Below are 20,809 nucleotides of genomic sequence, written 5' to 3' on the forward strand. Positions count from 1 at the left end.
GCTCTCTCTGGCTGGCTGGCATATGGCAAACAGGACACTGTTAATTCCTTCGGTTGACCCTGCGTTCCTTCACCCGGTTTCATTACACTTCATGCTCCCAGCACCCCCATTCCCCAAGCGCTCGCCATCCAAATAGGGAAGGCCATCGACAAGGGAGACACGGGGGGAAGGGGCATAAAGCAGGGAAAGGGGGCAGAGCACAGCTGCTGCGTCTGTCATTTGTCATAGCTTCCAGTCCTGCTGTGGGCAGAGGGGCCGTTCACCATGGCCCCTCACTTCCCTCTGGCAGCCCTTCCCCTCTCCTCTCTCCACCTCCATCCACTAGAGAAGGAGCCCAAGCCTCCATGCATGCCCCCCCTTAGTGAGGAAAGCCAGCAGAGGGCAGGCAGGCCCACTCACCTCAGGCCATGCCTGTCCCTGACCACAGCTCAAAGCTCCCAGCAGATGAAAGAGGCACTGGCCTTACCTGACACTGTAGGAGGCATGGAGAATGCCCAGGTTGTGTCGAGGCTTAGAAGCAGCTGCAGGAACCTCCTCTAGGGAGCATTGAGAGCTTCTGTTTACCTGGAGTTCCGAGGACCCCGCAGGGGTCAAAAAGTGGAGTTCACTCATGGCCAACGGGCCGCAGAGACAGGGGAATTTTCTCGCCTGACCCTCCCTGGGGCGGCCTCAGCCGAGGAGCCAGAGACAGACAGTCCCGCCTGCCCCTCACCTGGCCCTGGAGCCCCTCCTCAGGCCTTCCCAGTGGCAGGCCTGGGGTTTGGCCGTGGATGCCATTATCTGATGTACCTTTAGCCAGAGTGTGTCTGCGTGTTATCTCGGCAGCGGGCAGAGCACACAGCCCGTGTTTGTGGCAGGGCTGACCAGAGAGGAATGCTGGGAGCCAGACCAGAGGTTGCCTAGCTCTGGGAGACAGAGAACGTTGGCCCTGGCCGGCAGTGGTTAAGTCCAAAGGAAGCTGCAGAGACAGGCGCAGACACCACTGGGCCCCATGGCTGAGGAGGCTCCACAGGAGACAGGGCTGGGGGACAGGGCTGCTCCCCAGAATGACTCGGTGAGTGATGGGGAGTCACCACAGTCCTGGTGGGAGAGGGGCGCATTGGACCTTTCTCTCCCTCAGGAACTTTCGGTCCTAAATCACCAGCAGGACCACAAGCAGAGCGAGGACGTGACAGCAGGACTCCAGTTCCTGGGCATCAGAGGGCTGAGGGGAGCGGACTCAGGGGCCAGGGGTTGGTGGGGGGCGTCTGAGGTCACTTCCTGTCCTAAGACGTGCTCCTACAGGGAAATGATGTTCTTGTTTGCGACCTGAGCTGATCTGGCTGCTTTCCAAATGAGGCTCCATCACGGAAATGCACTCACACCTCCTGGGGATGTTGCAGTGTCTCCTCTGTCCGTGTGGCTGTCAAGATCAGAGCCTCAGTGGCAGCAAACTGATGAGACAGGATGGCAGAGGACTCTGTGGGAACATCAGAAGTTATGCTCCAAATACAGCAGGTGGTCGTAAGATCCCAGAGAGAGCTGGAAGGAATACACGACACGAGGGGGCCAAGAGGTACAGGGTCTCCGCCATCATTTTACACGAGAAATGTTTGCCTGAAAAATGCCCTTTGACTGAAGTCAGGATGTGGGTGGGGTTTGAAGCAAGAAGTGAAATCAGAAGACAGAAAGGAAGCAGATGCCCACCCTCCACGCCCACCTCATGCCACTGTCCCATCTGTCTTCTCTGGCTATGAGTGGGCTGAGGGGTGGGGACAGAAAGACATGAAGGGCTGAGGGCTCCACACCACAGGAAGGGCCACAGGCCACCTGGACTGGCCTTGAGTGGCTAGGACCTGACTTCAGCCAGGGCTCAGGAACCCACCACTCCCAGTCAGCTCTGCAGCCACAGCAGGTGACCAGCTGTGCTCTGGGAATACCCCACAGGGCCGACTCCTGACAGGAAAGGATTCCTAGGAGCCGTGACTGCAGTGCTTGCTCTCAGCCTGAACAGGAGACAAAGTGCCCCATGGCTTTGGGGACACTTCTAGAAGGTCTGACAATTCAGCCACCACCGCTTGGGATGCAAAGAACTGCCCGAATCTGACATCCAGGAGTGTGTGTAGGCCCTGCCATTTCCAATTGCCTTTTCTCCACTCCCGTTATTCAAGGTGCCAAGTGACTGTTTGCCCCTAACCTTTATGGAGCCTGGAACAAGAGGCTGAGGGCTATGTACCCTATGTCTAGATATTTAAAAGTTATCAGTCAAGTTAAAAGCTATTAAATAAAATAGTTTTTATCCCCTTAGCTTGACATACCTTCTTCACAATGTGGAAGGCCAGGTGTAAATTGAAAAATTCTAGGATTTGTGGCTTCCAGCCCAAGCCACAGCCTGTCTCCCTTACCTGCCCACACCCAACGCTACACATGACTACACACACCCCTACGTGGTCACCCCATCCTGCCCACCCGCATTCCATCCATACCCTCCACAAACAAATGCCCCTCTGGCCTGGGGTGCCCAGGAGGATAGGCCTGGGACGAAGTGCATGCAGCCCTGGGAGTGGGCTTGTGGCCACCTGCACAGGGAATTCTGGGGTCGTAGGTATGCAGAGTGGCAGGTGCCCTGGCCTACAGGCTCCTCAGTCTGTGGGCAAAAGCCTGGCTAGAGGAGGACAAGAGGGACCCAGGCCTCAGTGTAGAGTCCGCAGTATGACACTACTTTTCCAGGGCACGGGTTCCTCATCGTAGAGCGAGGAACTTGGGTTCTGCGCTCCCCAAGTTTCCTTCTCCTCTATACTTCTGACTCAGGAATCTGATCAGAAGTTAATACAAGGAGAAATTACAATGTAGCCCAGCAGCAGCCGAGCTGGTTACCTACAAATAAACCTGCTTTTGTTTTTTTGGGTGTCACCTGTCAGAAATTCAAGTGATGTTCTGACAGTCATACTGATTAAGATGTCAGCTGAACAGATATTTAAGCATTTGAAAAATACAGAGAGTTTGTCAAAACCTCAGGAAGCCTCTAACAAATCCTTCCTGGGAGCCAAGGAAAATATTTCAAAATGGAACAGAGGTGGTCCCCAGCCTAGCCATGAATTCTCTTCTTCTGAAAGTTGAGCCGTCTACACAGCTCTGGATGGCACAGGCCCTTGACGGTGACTGGGGGCCCTGGCTGGCCTGCGCCTGCCGACTTAGCCCAGGAGCAGGGAGCATGCACCTCTCTCCTTCCTTTCATCTGTCTTCCCATCTGACACCTCTTTCCCTAAGGCCCCAGCACCCTCCACCTCCTCCAAGCTCCCACCTGGAGAGTGGAAGCCTCTAGGCTTAAGGTCACCGCCACACACGGCTCCAGACTCCAAAGTGTCCAGCCCTCCTTTCTCAGCAGCACCTCCACCTCCAAATCTAACCTGGGGAGATTCTGGCCCAGCTGTTTGTTGCAGAAGCAAATTCTGAGCTAACTCATACCTTCTACAGTTGACTAATGTTCCTCCTGCAGATATTTACCTTTTAAGAACAAACAAGCAGGATGCATGTTAGCCCAAATGAGTCTCTCAGCAATGGACAGACTTTCTGATGGTTTAACCAAATACAATAGGAAAACTAGGCAGTGGGAATGCCTGTTGTGCAGGTGGTGACTGAGGGGCAGGGCTGCAGGGCCGACCCGCTGGAATCCAGAGCTGCCCATGACCTCTCCACCAGCTTCATTCTCCATCTCTGAGGGCGTGACCCTCTCGCCTCCTGCAGCTGGGGGTCGAGGTGAGAGCAGAACTCTGGACTTCTCCTCACGGACACACTCTCTCAACTTGACAACGTATTTTGAAATATTTCAGACAAAGCAGTTTAAAGAATGGTGAACTAGGGCTTCCCTGGTGGCGCAGTGATTGAGAGTCCGCCTGCCGATGCAGGGGACACAGGTTCGTGCCCCGGTCCGGGAAGATCCCACATGCCGCAGAGCGGCTGGACCTGTGAGCCATGGCCGCTGAGCCTGCGCATCCGGAGCCTGTGCTCCGCAACGGGAGAGGCCACAACAGTGAGAGGCTCATGTACAGCCAAAAAACAAAAACAAGAATGGTGAACTCCCATACCCATCACAAATTACCAATAGCTTTGAAGCCCATCCACTCCCCCTACCCACCATGGACCTTACACTCCTGTAACCCTTCCTATACCCCAAAAACAGTCCTTCTGCTGACTTAGCTGTTGATCTTTCCTATGTTTTTCTATATAATATATGATCTTTACTGTACTAGTTTAAACATTAAACAAGGTAAGTAGCTATGGTCTGCTGTTTCCACACTCTCCCAGAACTCTGGGGGTACTCACAGTGAGCCTGCAGCAGACTGTCCCCCGGATTTACTTCCCTCCACTTCCATTGGTCTCAATGTCCTTTTTAAAGACATTTTACCTCCAACATTGCAGGGATGCTGTGACAAAGACTGCTGGATGTTATTTTCACAGAAGTCACAAGCCATGTTGTTTCCACATAAAGCACACACGGACGCTGTGGAGACAGTGAAAATATAGCCTGATTGGGTGCTCAAGGTCAGCCTGCCTCTACGTCTGCCTGTCTTGCTCCATCCTCATCACCTGTCTCATCCACTGAAATCTAAGCTTCTCAAAGACTGTCCTTTTCACAGTCACACCCCAAACTCAAGACTAAAGCATGATGTGGGCCCCCATAGGTATTTGTTGGATGCTTGATTTATTGGTTGAAGGAACACATCAGTGGGGGGAATGGCGGCTCTGAGGGGAGATCGGAATCAACAGGGACTTGTTGTCAACAGGAACTTATTAATGAATGTGTACTTTCCCCTGCACTACTGCAATGAAAGAAAAATTGAATATGTTAAAAAAAAATAACAGAAATCTTATGAGGCAGGTTCTTCCTGGCTTGAGCCTCAGTGATTTAAATGATTGAATTGATAAAACAGAAGGAACTCAGATCTGCCGATGGTTAATATCATTCGAAGCTATCAGCTGATACCATGAAGCACTGATTTGTTTGATGTACATTCAAATAAAGCAGCACTCCAAAAACAGCAACAAGATGGTGAAGAGGAGGAGGATGACAACGATGGTGATGACAGGGACCTCCTCTAAAATCTCCCAACAGCATTTTGAAGAGCTTTGTTGTGAAAAATCCTTACCAAGATAAGATGCAAGTCCTCTAATGGTAGTGTCTTCACAAGTAATGAGCACTAGCTTGTTGACAGCGGTCTTCCTCTCACATGCTGGGTATGGAAAGTCTGTTTGGCGTCAGGAGATACTAAGCCAGATGCAGGGAAGAGAAAGTTAAAGGCCAGCCCCCAGCCCAGGTCTTCTCTGAGCACAGAGGCTCACAAAGCTCTCTCCAGTCCAGGGTCTGGGTCTCTTCCAAGAGAGATCTGCGTTCAGCTTCCAGCAGCCTGTGGTTGAGCTTCTCTGGGGCCAGAGGCTGTGCTGGAGGGAAGCCCCAAAGCTCTCTCTGCAGGGAAGCGGAGCCCTGCCCTCATGGATGCTCCTGTTTTCTCAGAGCCCTTGGGTTCCTCCTGCAAATCCATCTCTTGTCCACTCGGGATCTCACCCACGCTAGCTCCTGCTCTCACCTCTCTGGGTCTCCTCTCTCTGTTTTCTCCTATGTCCTCCTCCTTCTGAAGGAGCCCCTCACCTGTCATGTCTCCCGGCAGGGCCTCCAGGACAGCGTGTTCTCCTCTGAAAGTGACAACAGCCTGTACTTCACCTCCAGTGGCCAGTCCAATACCTTGGAGGTCCGAGATCTCAGCTACCAGGTAGAGGCACACCTGAGTGCAGGTGGGAGGAGCAGGCAGGGAGGGCCAAACAATTCCCCAAGTGGAAGGGAAGGGTGAACCCAGCTGGGGGTCCTCTGCCCTAAGGACGGAGTCCAGGCCACAGTGATACCTCACGTTTTGGCTACAAGCACCACGGAGGCGTCCGTCCACTACACATATTGGAGCTGGAGGTTGACAGACATGAAAAAGAGAATGAGACCTTTGTTAAAACATAAAGCCAACCATGTGAACCCATGGGAAAAAAATCTCTAAAACTCATTTTTAACTTTATATTTTGAAATAATTTTAGACTTTTGAAAAAGTTGCAAAAATAGTGCAGAGTTCCCATATACACTTTGCCCACCCTCCCCTAATTTTAACATCTTGCTTACCCATAGCACAGTGATCAAAACTAAGAAATTAACCATGATATAATACGATTAACCAAACTACAGACTTTATTCAGATCTCATCAGTTTTACACACATATATATACACATATGTGTGTGTGTGTGTGTGTGTGTATATATATATATTTTTTTTCTTTTTGTAAAATGTACTTCCCTGGAGCTAATAAAATATCAAAGTGCAAGGACTGCTGCCCTTTGAGAGGCTGTCAGGAATCTCCTGGTCAGATTCTAGGACCCGTATTTCCCACGCCTCCCCAGGGCCAGATACGAGGCGGCCCAGGCAGAACATGCTGAGACCTGGGATGGTAAACCTCAGAGGCCCAAGTCTGGCTTCCTGGGGAAGTGAGTTAGAACAAGCTGACAAGCCCCACCATAACCTTTCTCTGCTCTGCCACTTACTAGCTGTGTGAACTTGAGCAAGCTACTTCACTGCTCTGAGCCTCATCTGTAAACAGGGATTATAACAGTACATACGTTAGAGTAGGTTTGCAATGAGGACTGAATGATAATGGATATAATAAGCAGATGAATACAATGCCTTGCACACAGTAAATGCCCGGTAAGTTATTAGTAAATTACTATTAAATAAAAACATTGTTTGGCTCCACATTGTGTTTTTTTTTTAATTTTTTTATGTTGTGTATTTTTCTTTTTAGGCTGCATTGGGTCTTCGTTGCTGCACGCGGGCTTTCTCTAGTTGCGGCGAGCAGGGGCTACTCTTTGTTGTGGTGCGCGGGCTTCTCACTGCGGTGGCTTTTCTCGTTGCAGCGCATGGGCTCTAGGTGTGCAGGCTTCAGTAGTTGTGGCTTGTGGGCTCTAGAATGCAGGCTCAGTAGTTGTGGCTCACGGGATTTGCTGCTCTGCGGCATGTGGGATCTTCCTGGACCAGGGATCGAACCCATGTCCCCTGCACTGGCAGGAGGATTCTTAACCACTGGGCCACCAAGGAAGTCCCTCCATGTTTGTATTTATTTCTGTTCTGCTATTACACATGCTTCCCAAGTCTTCTCTTCAGACTTGGAAATGGCAGCTTCAGGTTCCCAGCATGGTGGGGTCCACCTCCATGTTTGGTAGAACCTGAGTGGGGGACCCCTCAGTCCTGTTTTGTATCAGCAGGAGGATGTCTCCTGGAGGGAGCTGAACAGAATTGAAGCTCTCTGAGGAACCTTTTCATGTCTCCCCACAGGTGGACATAGCCTCCCAGGTGCCTTGGTTTAAGCAGCTGTCTCACTTCAGGATGCCCTGGACATCTCACAAGGACTGTTGTGAGCTAGGCATTCAGAATCTGAGCTTCAAAGTGAGGAGTGGACAGATGCTGGCCGTCATAGGGAGCTCAGGTACCAATAAGGGCAAATAGCTGGGCAATGGGTTCTCTCTCTCCTGGGATGCAGAGTGGTCCCTCAAACAAACAGATGCTCTTTACAGAACGCTTTGCTGACCAGCAGAATAATATAGCAGAGTGATAAGAGCACAAGTTCTGGGTCTGACAGCTGGGTTCAAATCTCAGCTCCTCCATTTACTTGCTCTCAGGCAGTCACTGCCCTTATGAATCATGAGTGGGCCTCTTACAGCTACAGTCAGAGTTTTGGTCCTTCATTAATATCAAGGTAAGGCCTTTCCAAAAGCATCATGCACCTTTGGAATTGAATATTCTTTCCAGGGTACTCCTCCACCACAGGAAGTACTCATTGATTGCTCCCCCTGAATCAGATTCCTGTTTTGGTCAAACAGTGGGTAGGCACAGCCCCTGCCACAATTCACTTCTCAGATACCCCAAGTCTTAGCTCAACCTTCAACCATCTGCAAAGATCCAGATTTTTAGAGTGCTTCAAAAAGTCACTTCTGGGCTTCCCTGGTGGCGCAGTGGTTGAGAGTCCGCCTGCCGATTCAGGGGACACGGGTTCGTGCCCCGGTCCGGGAAGATCCCACATGCCGCGGAGCAGCTAGGCCCGTGAGCCATGGCCGCTGAGCCTGCGCGTCCGGAGCCTGTGCTCCGCAGCAGGAGAGGCCACAACAGTGAGAGGCCTGTGTACCGAAAAAAAAAAAAAAAGTCACTTCTGCAGGCCAAACTTAAAAGTGTAGAATGCCAGAACTGGAAGGGGGCTTGGAGAACAGAGTTCATTCCCTTCCACTATATTCTATCTTTCTTTCTCCTGACCAGCCTGGAAGCATCTTTAGAGGAGGGTTTTCAAACTACCTAGTTCTCAATATTGCTAGAGTATCTTTCTACCCCATACCACTCCCCCTTCATCTGACAGATGAGAAGACCAAAGTTTAGAAAAAAGGAATGATGTCTAAGGACATACATTTAATGCAGAGCAAGAACTAGAACTCTGGTCTCCTGGTTCTCAGATGGTGAAACAAATCCAACTGATTAAATTTTAAAGATCTTACTGACTTTATTCAACGAGTCATGAATTGGGCAGCAATCCAACTGGCAGACAGAAAGTAGCTCTGGAGAGCTGTACAAAATGAAAGACTTTTATAGGCAGAAGGAGGGAGGACAAGGAAGTTATTCTAGCAAAGGGCTGATTGTTTTAGGCAAGGTCACCTTCCTTTGGGGGACAGTAGGGGTCTATCAGTGCTTACCAGGTAATGTCAGATGGGCTGGTTTAAGATTCCACTCCCGGGAGAGATTGAAACTGTAATTAAGTTAGGTATTAAGTCTCAGTCCGGTGGTGTGGGGCTTAGGACACGTGACTCCATTTGGGGTTTGCTGTTTCTTTCTTTCTTTCTTTTTAAACACAGATCAAGGCATTTCTCCCTTACACAGTGTTAGAGGGAGCACTTTATACCTTTCAATTAATCATTTCCAGAAGTAGAGATTACTCAACTTTTTGAACATTTTAGTATCTAGTCTTCTGATGCGGAAAAGTTCTGTTTATTGTCTAACCGAAGATCAAATGCGACGATGTGTGCAAATGCACTTTGTAACTGAAACAACTCCCACAAATCAAGTCCTGCCAACTTCTGGTCCTGCCCCTGCAATTCGGATCTAAACAAGAAAAATGTGGAAACTTCACAGGCCAATTTTGTTTTTGTCTGTAACACCTGGTGGCTTTTCTGGTTATACCTGCTTTTTCTCACGAACTGAGAGTCGAGGAGGCATATGGGCCTCACCAGGCACTTCCACAAAGCTGAGAGTCCTGATTGTTAATCCTGGCCACACACAGTCCTGCAGCTGTTAGCAACCCTGATTTGCGGCTGAAGAGAAGGGAAGTCGGGAGAGGCCAAGCGGGAATCACACTGAGCATCGCCAGAACTTCCGACTCTAGGCTCAGTGTTGTTTAGCTGCAGGTTTACTTGGCTGAAATTATTTAAATGATTTCTTAGAAAGGTTTACCAATTACACCACCTGTGATCTATACTCCGCTCACCAAAATTATAACAGTAAAGTGAAATTAATTAAAACAGCCCCCCCCAGGCATTTTAGCTTCTTCTATAGAATCAGCAGTAGTGCCAAAGGTGAATTAATTTACTGATTTGGAGATTCCAGCCATTTTATAAGGGTCTTGAATGCCTGTGGGTGTTTTCTCCTGGTTCACGGAGGATCTCCCCAAATATACTTGGCAACCTCCCCTGGAAAGGCTGCCCACACCTCCCACGGTTTTGTTTAGGAAATGTAGTCACCCTGCTCCCTGACTGGGAATCCCAAGGTCCCTGTAAATGTTAGCAAAGTCCCCTGCGCTCTCAGAGCCTGGATCCTACAATGTCCGAGGCTGAGCCGGGAGCAGGGCCAGAGCCCTCCCCTCTGGTTTCTCTCCTGGCTATTTTGTGCCACCTAAGTTCTCAGGGACCTTGAATGAGGTACACCCAGGAGGCAGTGTACAGGTCCCCTTCCACCCTGAGAACCTCCGGTAGGTAAGCAGCCGGATCACCGGGAAGGCCTCTGGAACTTTGTTTGTTGCACTGGGGGCAGGGGGCTGCCTGCGGAAGGCCTGGACTTGTGGTAAGGAAGCGCTGTTACACTGTGTATTGGAGTTTTCCCTGTTTAAAACTACTTGAAAAATTCACCCTCCAAAAGGAGTTTGCAATAAGGAAACCAAAACCCCACCTGGGGGAATTGGACTGAGCTATTCCCAGCACCTTTGCAAGAAGGCCTTCTCAGAGCCTGAACCCTATTTGCATTTACAGTTCAAATGGCTGCCAAAGAAAGAGTCTCATGAAATCTCATGGAAGCTGATCCAATCTGACACTTACTTCCCCAAATTGATAGCAATCGCTATGTCATTCAAAAGTGGATGGTGTTAATTTGCGTGTCATGGATCCTTTTTTTTTTTAAGAGTGGAAAGTACTACTGAGAAAAATGAGTGCAGAGGGTGTAGAGAAATTCAGAACCCATATGCACACTGTAGTTTTAAAATCATTTCCGCATTTATTACTTCTCTGTTTTTCTCCCTTCCTGAAAATACGTTCCAATTTTGCATTTTTAAAAGACACCCTATTAATTCTCCAAAATTAGTTCTTCCCACAATGCCAGCTTCTGAGCCAAATGATGTTTGAATGATGAAATGTTGCCGGCATGTTTGCCAGGCAAAAATAGTTAAGCTTCCCAGTGCAATTAACACCAGCCTTGCTTGGAGTGGGGGGGGGGCATCGCTCCAGGCATAGGCAGTCATGCGGCAACTAGGACTCCAGCCTTCTGTCATGCAGCCACAGGCCGACGTGGCCTGAACACCCCGCATCCCCCAGGATGCTCAAGTTGGCTGCCCCAGGCAGGTCTGAGAGCTGTGCCACCTTCCCTGAGGGCTGGTTACATCTGCAAGGACAGAGCAGTCTGGAGAGCGCACAGGCAGCAGTGGCTTCCAGGCTGGCCCCCGCAGAAGCTCCGCTCTCAGGGATACTCCTGGTGGCTTCTCAGGCTGTGGGAGAGCCTCTTTGCTGGATGTGATCACCGGGCGAGGCCACGGTGGGCCAAATCTGGATCAACGGGCAGCACAGCACACCCCAGCTGGTCAGGAAGTGCGTGGCCCACGTGCGCCAGCACGATCAGCTGCTCCCCAACTTGACCGTCCGCGAGACCCTGGCTTTTGTTGCCCAGCTGCGCCTGCCCAGAGACTTCTCCCAGGCCCAGCGTGACAAAAGGGTAACTAACAGACCCCAGTGATCCCCAAAGAGCCAAAACACCCTTCCCCTCCCCGTCCCTCACTTCCTGCCTCAGGGTCCGGCCACAGGTCAAGTTTGAGCAACCCAGCTCACCATCTGTCCGTCCGAAAACGTCCACCGTGCGCTCAGCCCTGCCCCTCCATCCCCCGTTTTCCTTTAAAGTCCCATCTCAGCCCCAAATGTGTAATGAATATTTGCTCACTTGTTTTCCGGTTCTCCGTGCGGGCAGAAAGCCAGGGCATGGCCACGTTCCCAGTAAGTGGTACCGTGCTCGGCACGTGGGAGCTGCTCTGGATGTGTGGAAAGAATCAGGGAACAAACGTTGAATCGGGGAAATGAAGGCTGGCGCCGTAAACCCAGGCGTCTTTCCACTGTGGGTCGCCACAGGCCAGGCTGCGAGCAGGCCGGCGCAGCCCTCCTAAATCCGCAGGCCCCTGCCTCCCAGGTGGACTACGTGATCGCGGAGCTGCGGCTGCGCCAATGCGCCAACACGCTCACGGGCAACTCCTACGTGCGGGGCGTGTCCGGGGGCGAGCGGCGCAGAGTCAGCATCGCAGTGCAGCTGCTGTGGAACCCAGGTGAGGCAGGAGGGGCCTGCACCGCCCGCCTGGCTTAATCCGGTCCAGCCGGAGCCCTGCGCCTTAACCAGGCTTCTCTTTGTTGGGAAGGAATTCTCATCCTGGATGAACCCACCTCTGGGCTCGACAGCTTCACGGCCCACAACCTGGTGAAAACCCTGTCCAGGCTGGCCAAAGGCAACAGGCTGGTGCTCATCTCCATCCACCAGCCTCGCTCCGATATCTTCACGCTGTTTGATTTGGTCCTCCTGATGACGTCTGGCACCACCCTCTACTTGGGGGCAGCCCAGCACATGGTCCAGTATTTCACGGCAGCCGGCCACCCCTGTCCCCGCTACAGCAACCCTGCCGACTACTATGGTGAGCCAGCCAGGCCAGAGGCAAAGAACAGGGCTCCCTTACACCCCGAACCCCGCCAGGAGAGAAACTCTCAGAAGCTTCAGGAGAACAGGACCGAGCATGGAGACAGGGGGGCAGATGGGGTGTATTACAGGCTTCAGTTTGCCAAGCATCAAATGCTAGGAATGGGGGCCTGAAGAAAGCAGCTTCTGACATAGCCACCCTTGTGTGCATGACAGATAAGAACCTTCTGAGAGCTCCAAACCGGAGGAGATATAATCCAAGAGAGTTTGGATCCATTTCTGGAACTGTGGTCTTCATTCAGATTCTGTAGGGAAACGGGATATTAGAGGTCGGAAACCACCAGGAAATCTCAAAGCCGTGCCCTGGTTCCCCCACAAAGGCAGGGAGCCCAGAGGCTCTGGGTGGTGGAGGGGGACCCAGGGCCCAGGCCAGCTCAGGGCTTTTTGGTGGTCTTGGCCAATGAATCTCTAGGTATGAAAATTGCGGTCAGCACCAGAGATGCCTTTCTGCTTGGGGTCCTGAGGCCTCAGCGTATGGCCCTCAATTCTTGTGGGGACAGTTGCCTTTCCAGGTGCCCACCCTGAAAGCAGGTGCCTGGATCCTGAGTGCTGAGGAATGCTGTGGCTGCTGGACAGGCTGCGTGGTTGTACCAGGGCTGGGGAAGCAGCAGCTGTGGCTTGTCCCAAACATAGGTCACCTGGAGCCCAGCCTTCCTCCCAGGATGGCCTGGTGTAGCAAGGGCCTCCCCGGTAAACATGATGACAAGGACCAGCTCTTTGAGGGCAGACACTGTGCCCACAGGTGCCAAGCACCAGAGGGTGTCCCTTTGACCCTCACAGCCCTGCCAGGCCACGGTCATCTTCGTCCTTATAGATGAGAAAACTGGAGTCCTTATAGTCAGGTGGCAGAACTGGGCCTCCCACCTCCCAGCCCAGCCCCTCCCAGACTCCAGGCCCTACTGCCCACACCTTCCTCCCGGCATCTACCCTCCAACTCTCCCCTAGGAGGACAGGCCACTCTCTCTGGCCCACCAGCCCTCGCCCTCTGCACTCACTGCCACTGTGTGAACTCACCTAGAGGTCACCCTCCCTCTCTGTGCCCACGTGCCAGTTTGGCTTCCTGCCAGTGTGTCATCCTCTGGCCGGTCACCCCCAGATAAGGGGGTAGAGGGCACCTGCCAGCCTGGCCATTGGGAACAATATGCTGTAGCCCTAGAGAGAAGTTGCCAGAAGTCAGGTGCCTAGATCTGAAAAAACAAATTTTCTTTTTCTTAATTTTATATTATTATCATTTTTGGGTGGCGGGGGGAGCTCTTGCCCACAAACCCCGGGGCAGATGGCCCTCACGGATCCGGGCCGCACGGTCTGGCAGAGAATCTGGCGTTTGAAGCTAGGGCCCCGCACACTGAAGGGACCTTTCATGGTTTACAAGGCCTCTCCGAGACGTTATCCCGCCTTGAGATGTGTCATGAAAATGGGAGGAGGGAAGGGGCAGAGAGGTTAAGAGGCATCCCCTGCCCAAGGGAGGGATGGAGGGAGGAGAGGCCTAGGAAGGCCCTGGCTGTGACTGGCGGGTGTGCCCTTCTGGCATTTCAGGGGCCCCGGGAGAGGAGGGCTGTGGTCTGGGGCTACCAGGTGCTGCCAGTGGGGGTGACATGGAGGTGCGTGCGGCCCAGCCTGTTCTCCAGCTGGTCGTGCTGGCTCCCTCCTCCCGGGGCACTGAGAATTATACTTAATATCTGGCCAGACCCTGGCACCCTCCAGCCAAAACATTCTTCCCTTTTGGGCAGGCTGCTTGGGAAGCCAAAATGACTAATTCACATTGAGAACTAGAGCTGCCGGGAGCCAGACTCCTCAGCATCCCGTGGCCGGCCCGCCTTCTCCCCGTGGTGGGCACGCCCGGGAGGCTGAGTCCTCATCACAGGCTTCTTGGATGGCTGGAGTTAGAGCCAGGGCATAACTGTGCTGTGGCCTTGGGCTCCAAAAGCCCAAAGCCTCCTTCTCTGTCCTGGGGATGTCCCCATAATAAGCCTGCTTGGTGGGACCAGTGCCAGTGTTCACTGGCCCTTCTCCCGAGGAAGGCTCTCTGTAGACATCGGGGACAGTCCTGGGCATCTCTCTGCCTCTCTCTGCTCTGATCGTCACTTCATGGTCCACTCTCAGAAGGTGGGGATCATGTCCCGGGGGCCCCGGGGGCTGACCAGTGTCATGGGCTGTGAGCACCTGCGGGGCCCGGGTCGCCCTCTGCTTACAGTGGACTTGACCAGCATCGACAGGTGAAGCCAGGAGCAGGAAGTGGCCACCAGGGAGAAGGCTCAGTCCCTTGCAGCCTTGTTTCAAGAAAGAATACGTGGCTTCGATGACTTTCTGTGGACAGTGGAGTCAAGGGAGCAGGGTGTGGGCACTTACGTGCAGAGGTAAGGCAGCCAGGTGGCCCTGCGTGTAGAGCGCCCTGCAAAAGGTGGCCGCCCCCAAGCCCCCATGACACTCTCTGTCTCCTGACAGCCCGGCTTCCCCGAGGGACACCAACCCCTTACAGCCTCCCACTAAGCTGCCTGGCCCCCTACAGCAGTTTGACACGCTGATCCGATAATTGCCATTTCATCACACACACACACACACACACACACACACACACACACACACACACTCCCCAAAAGTCTTTGTTGTATCAAATTAAGCCCTTTGGATCTAAAGTGAATTTGAAAGAGGAATTTGAATTTGAAGAGGCAGAATCATTTGAAAAAACCCAGCACCAGCCCTCCATGTGCTACAGAGCATTCCTCTTACTTTGATTATTTTAAACAAAATCAAAATTTCCTTGATAGCCAGATGCTCGTAGAAATCACCCAGAATGACTATGAAAAATTCAGTTGATACAGGAGACCCTCAAGTAGAAAGGGAAGGTTCCTTGATCCACCGGCCCTCAGAGAAAACCAGACCTGAGTGTTTGGTGTGAGTCTAAGATGTTTCCATGCACATAACCATTTTAATACATAAATGGGATCATACGTGTTGTTCCATAACCTTCCCCCCCCCCCCCCCCAGCCTTAGAATAGCTCCTCTGCCTCTCATCTGGTTAGGTCTTCCTCAGGGTTTCCAAATCTAGCCATAATTCATTTACCCATTAAGTCCATATTGATGGTCAGATTACCTTCAGTCATTTGCTATTACAAGTAACTCTATGACAAACATCCTTGTACATACACCTTTACGCTCTTGATTGGTTATTTCCTCAGGATAACTCTTTAAATAAAATAGCAAGGTGATACAGTGGTGATAAAAGTCATAATCATTGACTGAGTACCTACTGTGAGACAGATGCATTCATCGATTTTCTCGTTTGATCCCTCACAGAAACTGTGAGGTGGGCGCTGCCCTCCCCATCGTACAGAGGAGAAAAATGAGCCTTACAGAGATTCAAGGACATTGCCAAGGTCACAGTGCTGGTGCCTATTGTCCCTTGGCACATCTTGATTCTGTTTTTTAAGTCGTCAGATTTCCAACGACTTCCGAGACCTGCCAGCCCTCCTCATCCACGGGGCAGCGGCCTGCTTGATGTCCCTGATCATCGGGTTCCTCTACTACGGCCATGGAGCCGTCAAGCTCTCCTTCATGGACACGGTGGCCGTCTTGTTCATGATCGGAGCTCTCGTCCCTTTCAACGTGATCCTGGATGTCATTGCCAAATGTGAGTGTGGCCTGCTCTCCATGACCCACATGTGGAGCAGCATCGGCCATGCAATGAACTGGTCCAGGGCCGGCCTGAGTTCCTCTGAGCTCCTGGAGAAGACGGGTTTACTGAATAATTTCACTTTGACTGTGAAATAAAAGATGATGGTTGTTTTTCAAGTTCGAACATTAGTATTAGTATGCAAATGAGAACAAATTACCAAGGAGTCTGAGGCATTCCTGTCCTAGCAGGAGTTATACTGACAGCAATGCAGAACTCACAGAATTACAAACATCTAAATTAGGATCTAAAATTGCCTGTTTTTTAAAAAAAATACATGACATTGAGGCAATAAAACTATTTTTAATTGTACTAAGAGAGACTCAGAAACAGAGACACTGTAAATTAATTTCACTTTTTCATTCTCCTTTTCTCCCCTTTCTAAGGTCACTCGGAGAGGGCGCTGCTTTACTATGAACTAGAAGATGGGCTGTACACTGCGGAGCCGTATTTCTTTGCCAAGGTGACTGGTCAGGCCTGAGAGTGAGTGGCCACCCTGGGTAGGAGGAGGAGCAGAAAAAGCTGCTCCACGTTGTACAGAAGTTACAGGGAAGCGTTTTGCTGAACTGTGGGGCCATGCATCATCTGTGGTTACAAATGCCACGTTGCTCTGGGGAGTTTCAGAGACTTGATATTGTTTAAACATTTACTACAAGGCCAGGACTATGGACCAGGAATGACGTTTTTCTGGTCATCAGAAACCTAACAAAGAAGAGGTGGGAAACACCTAGCATACTTCACCTCTCCAGTCTCACCATGTCCCTGGGAAGTGGGTCAAGCAGGTGTGACTGTCCTCATTTCAAGGAAGCGGAGGCTCAGAGAGGTTATGTGGCTGTCTCAAGGCCACACAGCTACCAGGTCTGGGCAGGCAGGGTGGGGACTTGAAACCAGGTCTTAGGAGCTCTGAACTGCCCCAGAGGGAGCACATGACATCTGCAGGGGAAAGCCAGCAGTGAGCTCATGCTTGAGAGTCCCACACACCAACGCCCACCGTGCTGCAACCCCGATCAAACCACCAGGAGGGAAGGTTGGTGTCACTGGGGACTGCTGCTTTTGAACATTTAAAGAACAGTAGCAGATGAAGGCATTGGCTCCACATCCTTGCAAGGTCTGTCCTTCGCAGATCCTAGGGGAGCTTCCCGAGCACTGTATCTATATCATCATCTATGGGATGCCTACCTACTGGCTGGCCAACCTGCGCCCGGGCCCCGAGCCCTTCCTGCTGCACTTCCTGCTGGTGTGGCTGGTGGTCTTCTGCTGCAGAACCATGGCCCTGGTCACCGCCGCCCTGTTCCCCACCTTCCACATGTCCTCCTTCTTCGGCAACGCTCTACAACTCCTTCTACCTCACTGGGGGCTTCATGATAAGCTTGGACAACCTGTGGACAGGTGAGGCCCGCTCCCCTCACCTGGTCAAGCTTTTTGAGGCCTTCCGTGGCTGGATTGGCCTGCTTTCCCCTGGAGATGAGAGCTCAACCCTTAGGTCCAACTTCTGGGAGCAGATGCCAAGGGAGTGGCTCTACACAGGGGGAGTGGGGCGTGGTGCAGATGGCACCTTCTCATGCAGCCCGGCTGACACCCAGGGCCCACCCTTGACTCTCCCTCACCCTCCACGCCACCGGTGAGCCAAGTCACTTCTGCCTCCTGTGTCTTTCTGAAGTGTCCTCTTGCCTTACCCCCCAACCCTGGCCCCTATCAGCCCATCGTGGGCCACTGTGATAGGCCGGTATCTGTGACCCTGGTTCCTCCATGTCCCCTCTCAACCCTCATCCATGCAGCACGAACTTCCTAAGGTGCAGATCCAGCCACTGCTTTCCTCAAGTGTTCCTGGGGCTGCTCATTCGCTGCTGCCTCATCCAGCTCGTCTGAAGCCCCCAAGACACTCCATGCTGTCACGATGGAGCCTGTGCATCCCTCCTCTATAGGAACGCCACCCGCTACCATCCACAGGCCTTTCCTGTCCTGTGCGATCAGGGTTCGTTCCTTCCTCCTCCTCCCTGAACCGTGATGCCTCCGCAGGGTCAGGGTACAGACTCAGTAATCTCTGGCTTGGGGCTGCTGAGTCTCCCCAGTCCGTAAGCTATGTGAAGCTGAGCACATGCTGGACACCTGATGAAATTACTCTCTGGGGTTATTATGGGTCAAACGTGTGGTGATCCTGCAGCCACTAGGTCCCTCTGCCCCAGTCCATGTCCCGAGCTTCCCCTCTGCCCGTTCACCCTTTTGTTCTCACCCCCACCCCTCCTTGCTCCCTCAGGGGACTTGCTGTCCTTGGGTCAGAGCCACCATGGCCACTCTCCAGGCTCACTTCCCAGGGAGCAGATGATTAGACTGTGTGAGTAATGTGACTCTCACCGCCTCCAGTGCCCGCGTGGATTTCCAAGATGTCCTTCCTCCGATGGTGTTTTGAAGGGCTGATGCAGATCCAGTTTGGTGGGCACACGTATCACCTGGCAGCTGGCAACATCACCATCCCTATCCCGGGAGACATGGTAAGGAGCCAAGGCTTTGGACGCTAAAGAGATGGCAGCCGTCGGAGCATGTTCTTAACGAGCTCACTGATGTCTCTGTCCCCAGATCCTCAACGCCATGGGCCTGGGCTCATACCCTCTCTACGCCATCTACCTCTTCATCATAGGCATCAGTGGTGGCTTCATGGTCCTGTACTATATGTCCTTAAAGTTCATCAAACAGAAGTCAAGTCAGGACTGGTGATTCATGCCCAGACTCCTGCCCGCCGGTGGGGGACTCGAGAAGGCCCTTCCACTGCACTCCCTCCCAAGGAGACCCTTCCCAGGCACAAGGAGGACCGTGAGAACACAAAGCTCAGCTACATCCTGTCCACAGTGCTGCAGTGACACAGGCTGGCCACAGGATGGCAGTAGAATAAAGACAGTCGAAAGATATTTCTGATCCCCGGCCAGAGCTTGCGATTTACTGGGAATGTGAAAACCATACTTGGGGACACCTACAGTGTCGCTAATTTATTTCCTTTTGATATGTATTTGCATAGGCAACTAATACAAGACAGGAGCAAATTAGGTATGAATCGAGTAGTTAGGCTATGCGGAAACAAAAACATAATAGTTAGTGGAATATTTGGCTTCATCTTCCAGGGTCCTCAAACTCTGTTGAGCCATTCTCAGTACAGAAAAGGACCTAAAACATACCAGCGAGGTATGTCTTTTTGGGTGAGGTAATGGGCTCCAAAAGCCAAACTGAACGATTAAATATTTACTGAGCAATTGCTCCACACCAGGTTCAGGGCAAAACACTTTATTTGGATCACGTCATTAATTTCTCTGTTAAAACAACCCTTTGTGGTGGACAGTATCCTGTTTTATAGATGAAGAAAGAGAGGCACAGAGTAACTGTTTGCTAAGTAAGGTCACAGGGCTACTATGTGGTGGAGTCATGTGGGGTCAGAAAGGCCTTCGAGGCCTTTAGGAGTTAGTGGGCAGAAGGCAAGTCTGAGCCACTGTGAGGCTTGGAAGCCAAGGAAGGCTCCAGAAGATGAAGAGGTTTATAGACACTGTGCCAGCTCAGCCAGGACTCTTACAGTTGCATCTCACTGGCCCTGGCTGTCTCAGAACCAACCTGGAACCTTCCACGGTGGCTCAGTATGGGATGGAGCAGGCCCAGGTCACATGCTTCATGCCTGAGCCTTGAGGACAAGCTGACCCAAAACAGGTGCACAGAAAGCAGGCAGGGAATGATCCCCAAAGGAAAACCAGAGTCTGGAACCAAAAGAAGGGGGAAGGTGGATGTTTAAGAGGCAAAGAGTGAATGCTCTCCATGGGTTTCCTAGGCCCTTGCTACTTTGAGTGCGGTCGCTGGGCCAGCAGCATGGGTGTCGCCTGGGAGCTAGTTAGACTGACAGAATCTCAGGCCCCACTGAGACCCACTGAATCAGAATCTGCATTTTAAAAAGATCCCCAGGAGATTTGAATATACATTCAGACTTGAAGAGCAGTGCTAGCACACTTCCCTTATACAATACAACCATCAAACTCGGGATATTCATGTGGTGAAACTGTAACACTGCACATGTGTCACTTTTATATCGCCACCATCCAAAGGGCAGACATCATTCAAGACTCACTTACTTTGGCTATTTTGGCTATTGTGAGTCTTGAATGATGTCTGCCCTTTGGATGGTGGTGATGTAAAAGTGACACATGTGGAGTGTTACAGTGCCAAAGCAATCTTGAAAAAGAAAAACAGAGCTGGAGGAATCAGGCTCCCTGACTTCAAACTATACTACAAAGCTACAGTAATCAAGACAGTATAGTACCGGCACAAAAACAGAAATATAGATCAATGGTTCAGGATAGAAAGCCCAGAGATAAACGCACACATATATAGTCACCTAATTTATGACAAAGGAGGCAAGAACATACAATGGAAAAAAGACAGCCTCTTCAGTAAGTGGTGCTGGGAAAACTGGACAGCTACATGTAAAAGAATGAAATTAGAACACTCCCTAACAGCATACACAAAAATAAACTCCAAATGGATGAAAGACCTAAATGTAAGATCAGACACTGTAAAACTCTTAGAGGAAAACATAGGAAAAACACTCTTTGACATAAACCACAGCAAGATCTTTTTTGACCCACCTCCTAGAGTAATGAAAATAAAAACAAAAATAAACAAATGGGACCTAATGAAACGTAAAACTTTTGCACAGCAAAGGAAACCATAAATGAGACAAAAAGACAACCCTCAGAATGGGAGAAAATATTTGCAAATGAAACAACAAAGGATTAATCTCCAAAATATACAAACAGCTCATGGAGCTCAATATCAAAAAATAAACAACCCAGTTAAAAAATGGGCTGAAGACCTAAATAGACATCTCACCAAAGAA

General features: G+C 51.2%; 2 protein-coding genes across 2 annotated transcripts in view; one reads left to right on the forward strand and one right to left on the reverse strand.

The window, feature by feature from the left end:
- The window catches only part of ABCG5 (ATP binding cassette subfamily G member 5), a 33,615-nt gene extending 33,003 nt beyond the window's left edge, over nt 1-612 (reverse strand). Inside the window, exon 1 of the mRNA XM_032653791.1 lies at nt 467-612. Within this exon, the coding sequence (XP_032509682.1) occupies nt 467-612 (146 nt within the window). The remainder of the gene's footprint in view (nt 1-466) is intronic.
- A 379-nt stretch (nt 613-991) lies between these two features.
- Nucleotides 992-18,832, forward strand: ABCG8 (ATP binding cassette subfamily G member 8). Its single transcript, XM_032653115.1, is given in 15 exon segments — nt 992-1,054; nt 5,649-5,750; nt 7,347-7,497; nt 11,022-11,070; nt 11,072-11,246; nt 11,712-11,844; nt 11,935-12,204; nt 14,461-14,623; nt 14,712-14,801; nt 15,698-15,897; nt 16,326-16,402; nt 17,063-17,265; nt 17,267-17,328; nt 18,304-18,431; nt 18,517-18,832. Coding segments are annotated over 15 exon segments (2,004 nt in total). The 3' UTR covers nt 18,655-18,832.
- The last annotated feature ends 1,977 nt before the right edge of the window (nt 18,833-20,809 follow it).

This window comes from Phocoena sinus, chromosome 13, assembly GCF_008692025.1.
Source record: "Phocoena sinus isolate mPhoSin1 chromosome 13, mPhoSin1.pri, whole genome shotgun sequence".
Lineage (NCBI taxonomy): Eukaryota > Metazoa > Chordata > Mammalia > Artiodactyla > Phocoenidae > Phocoena > Phocoena sinus.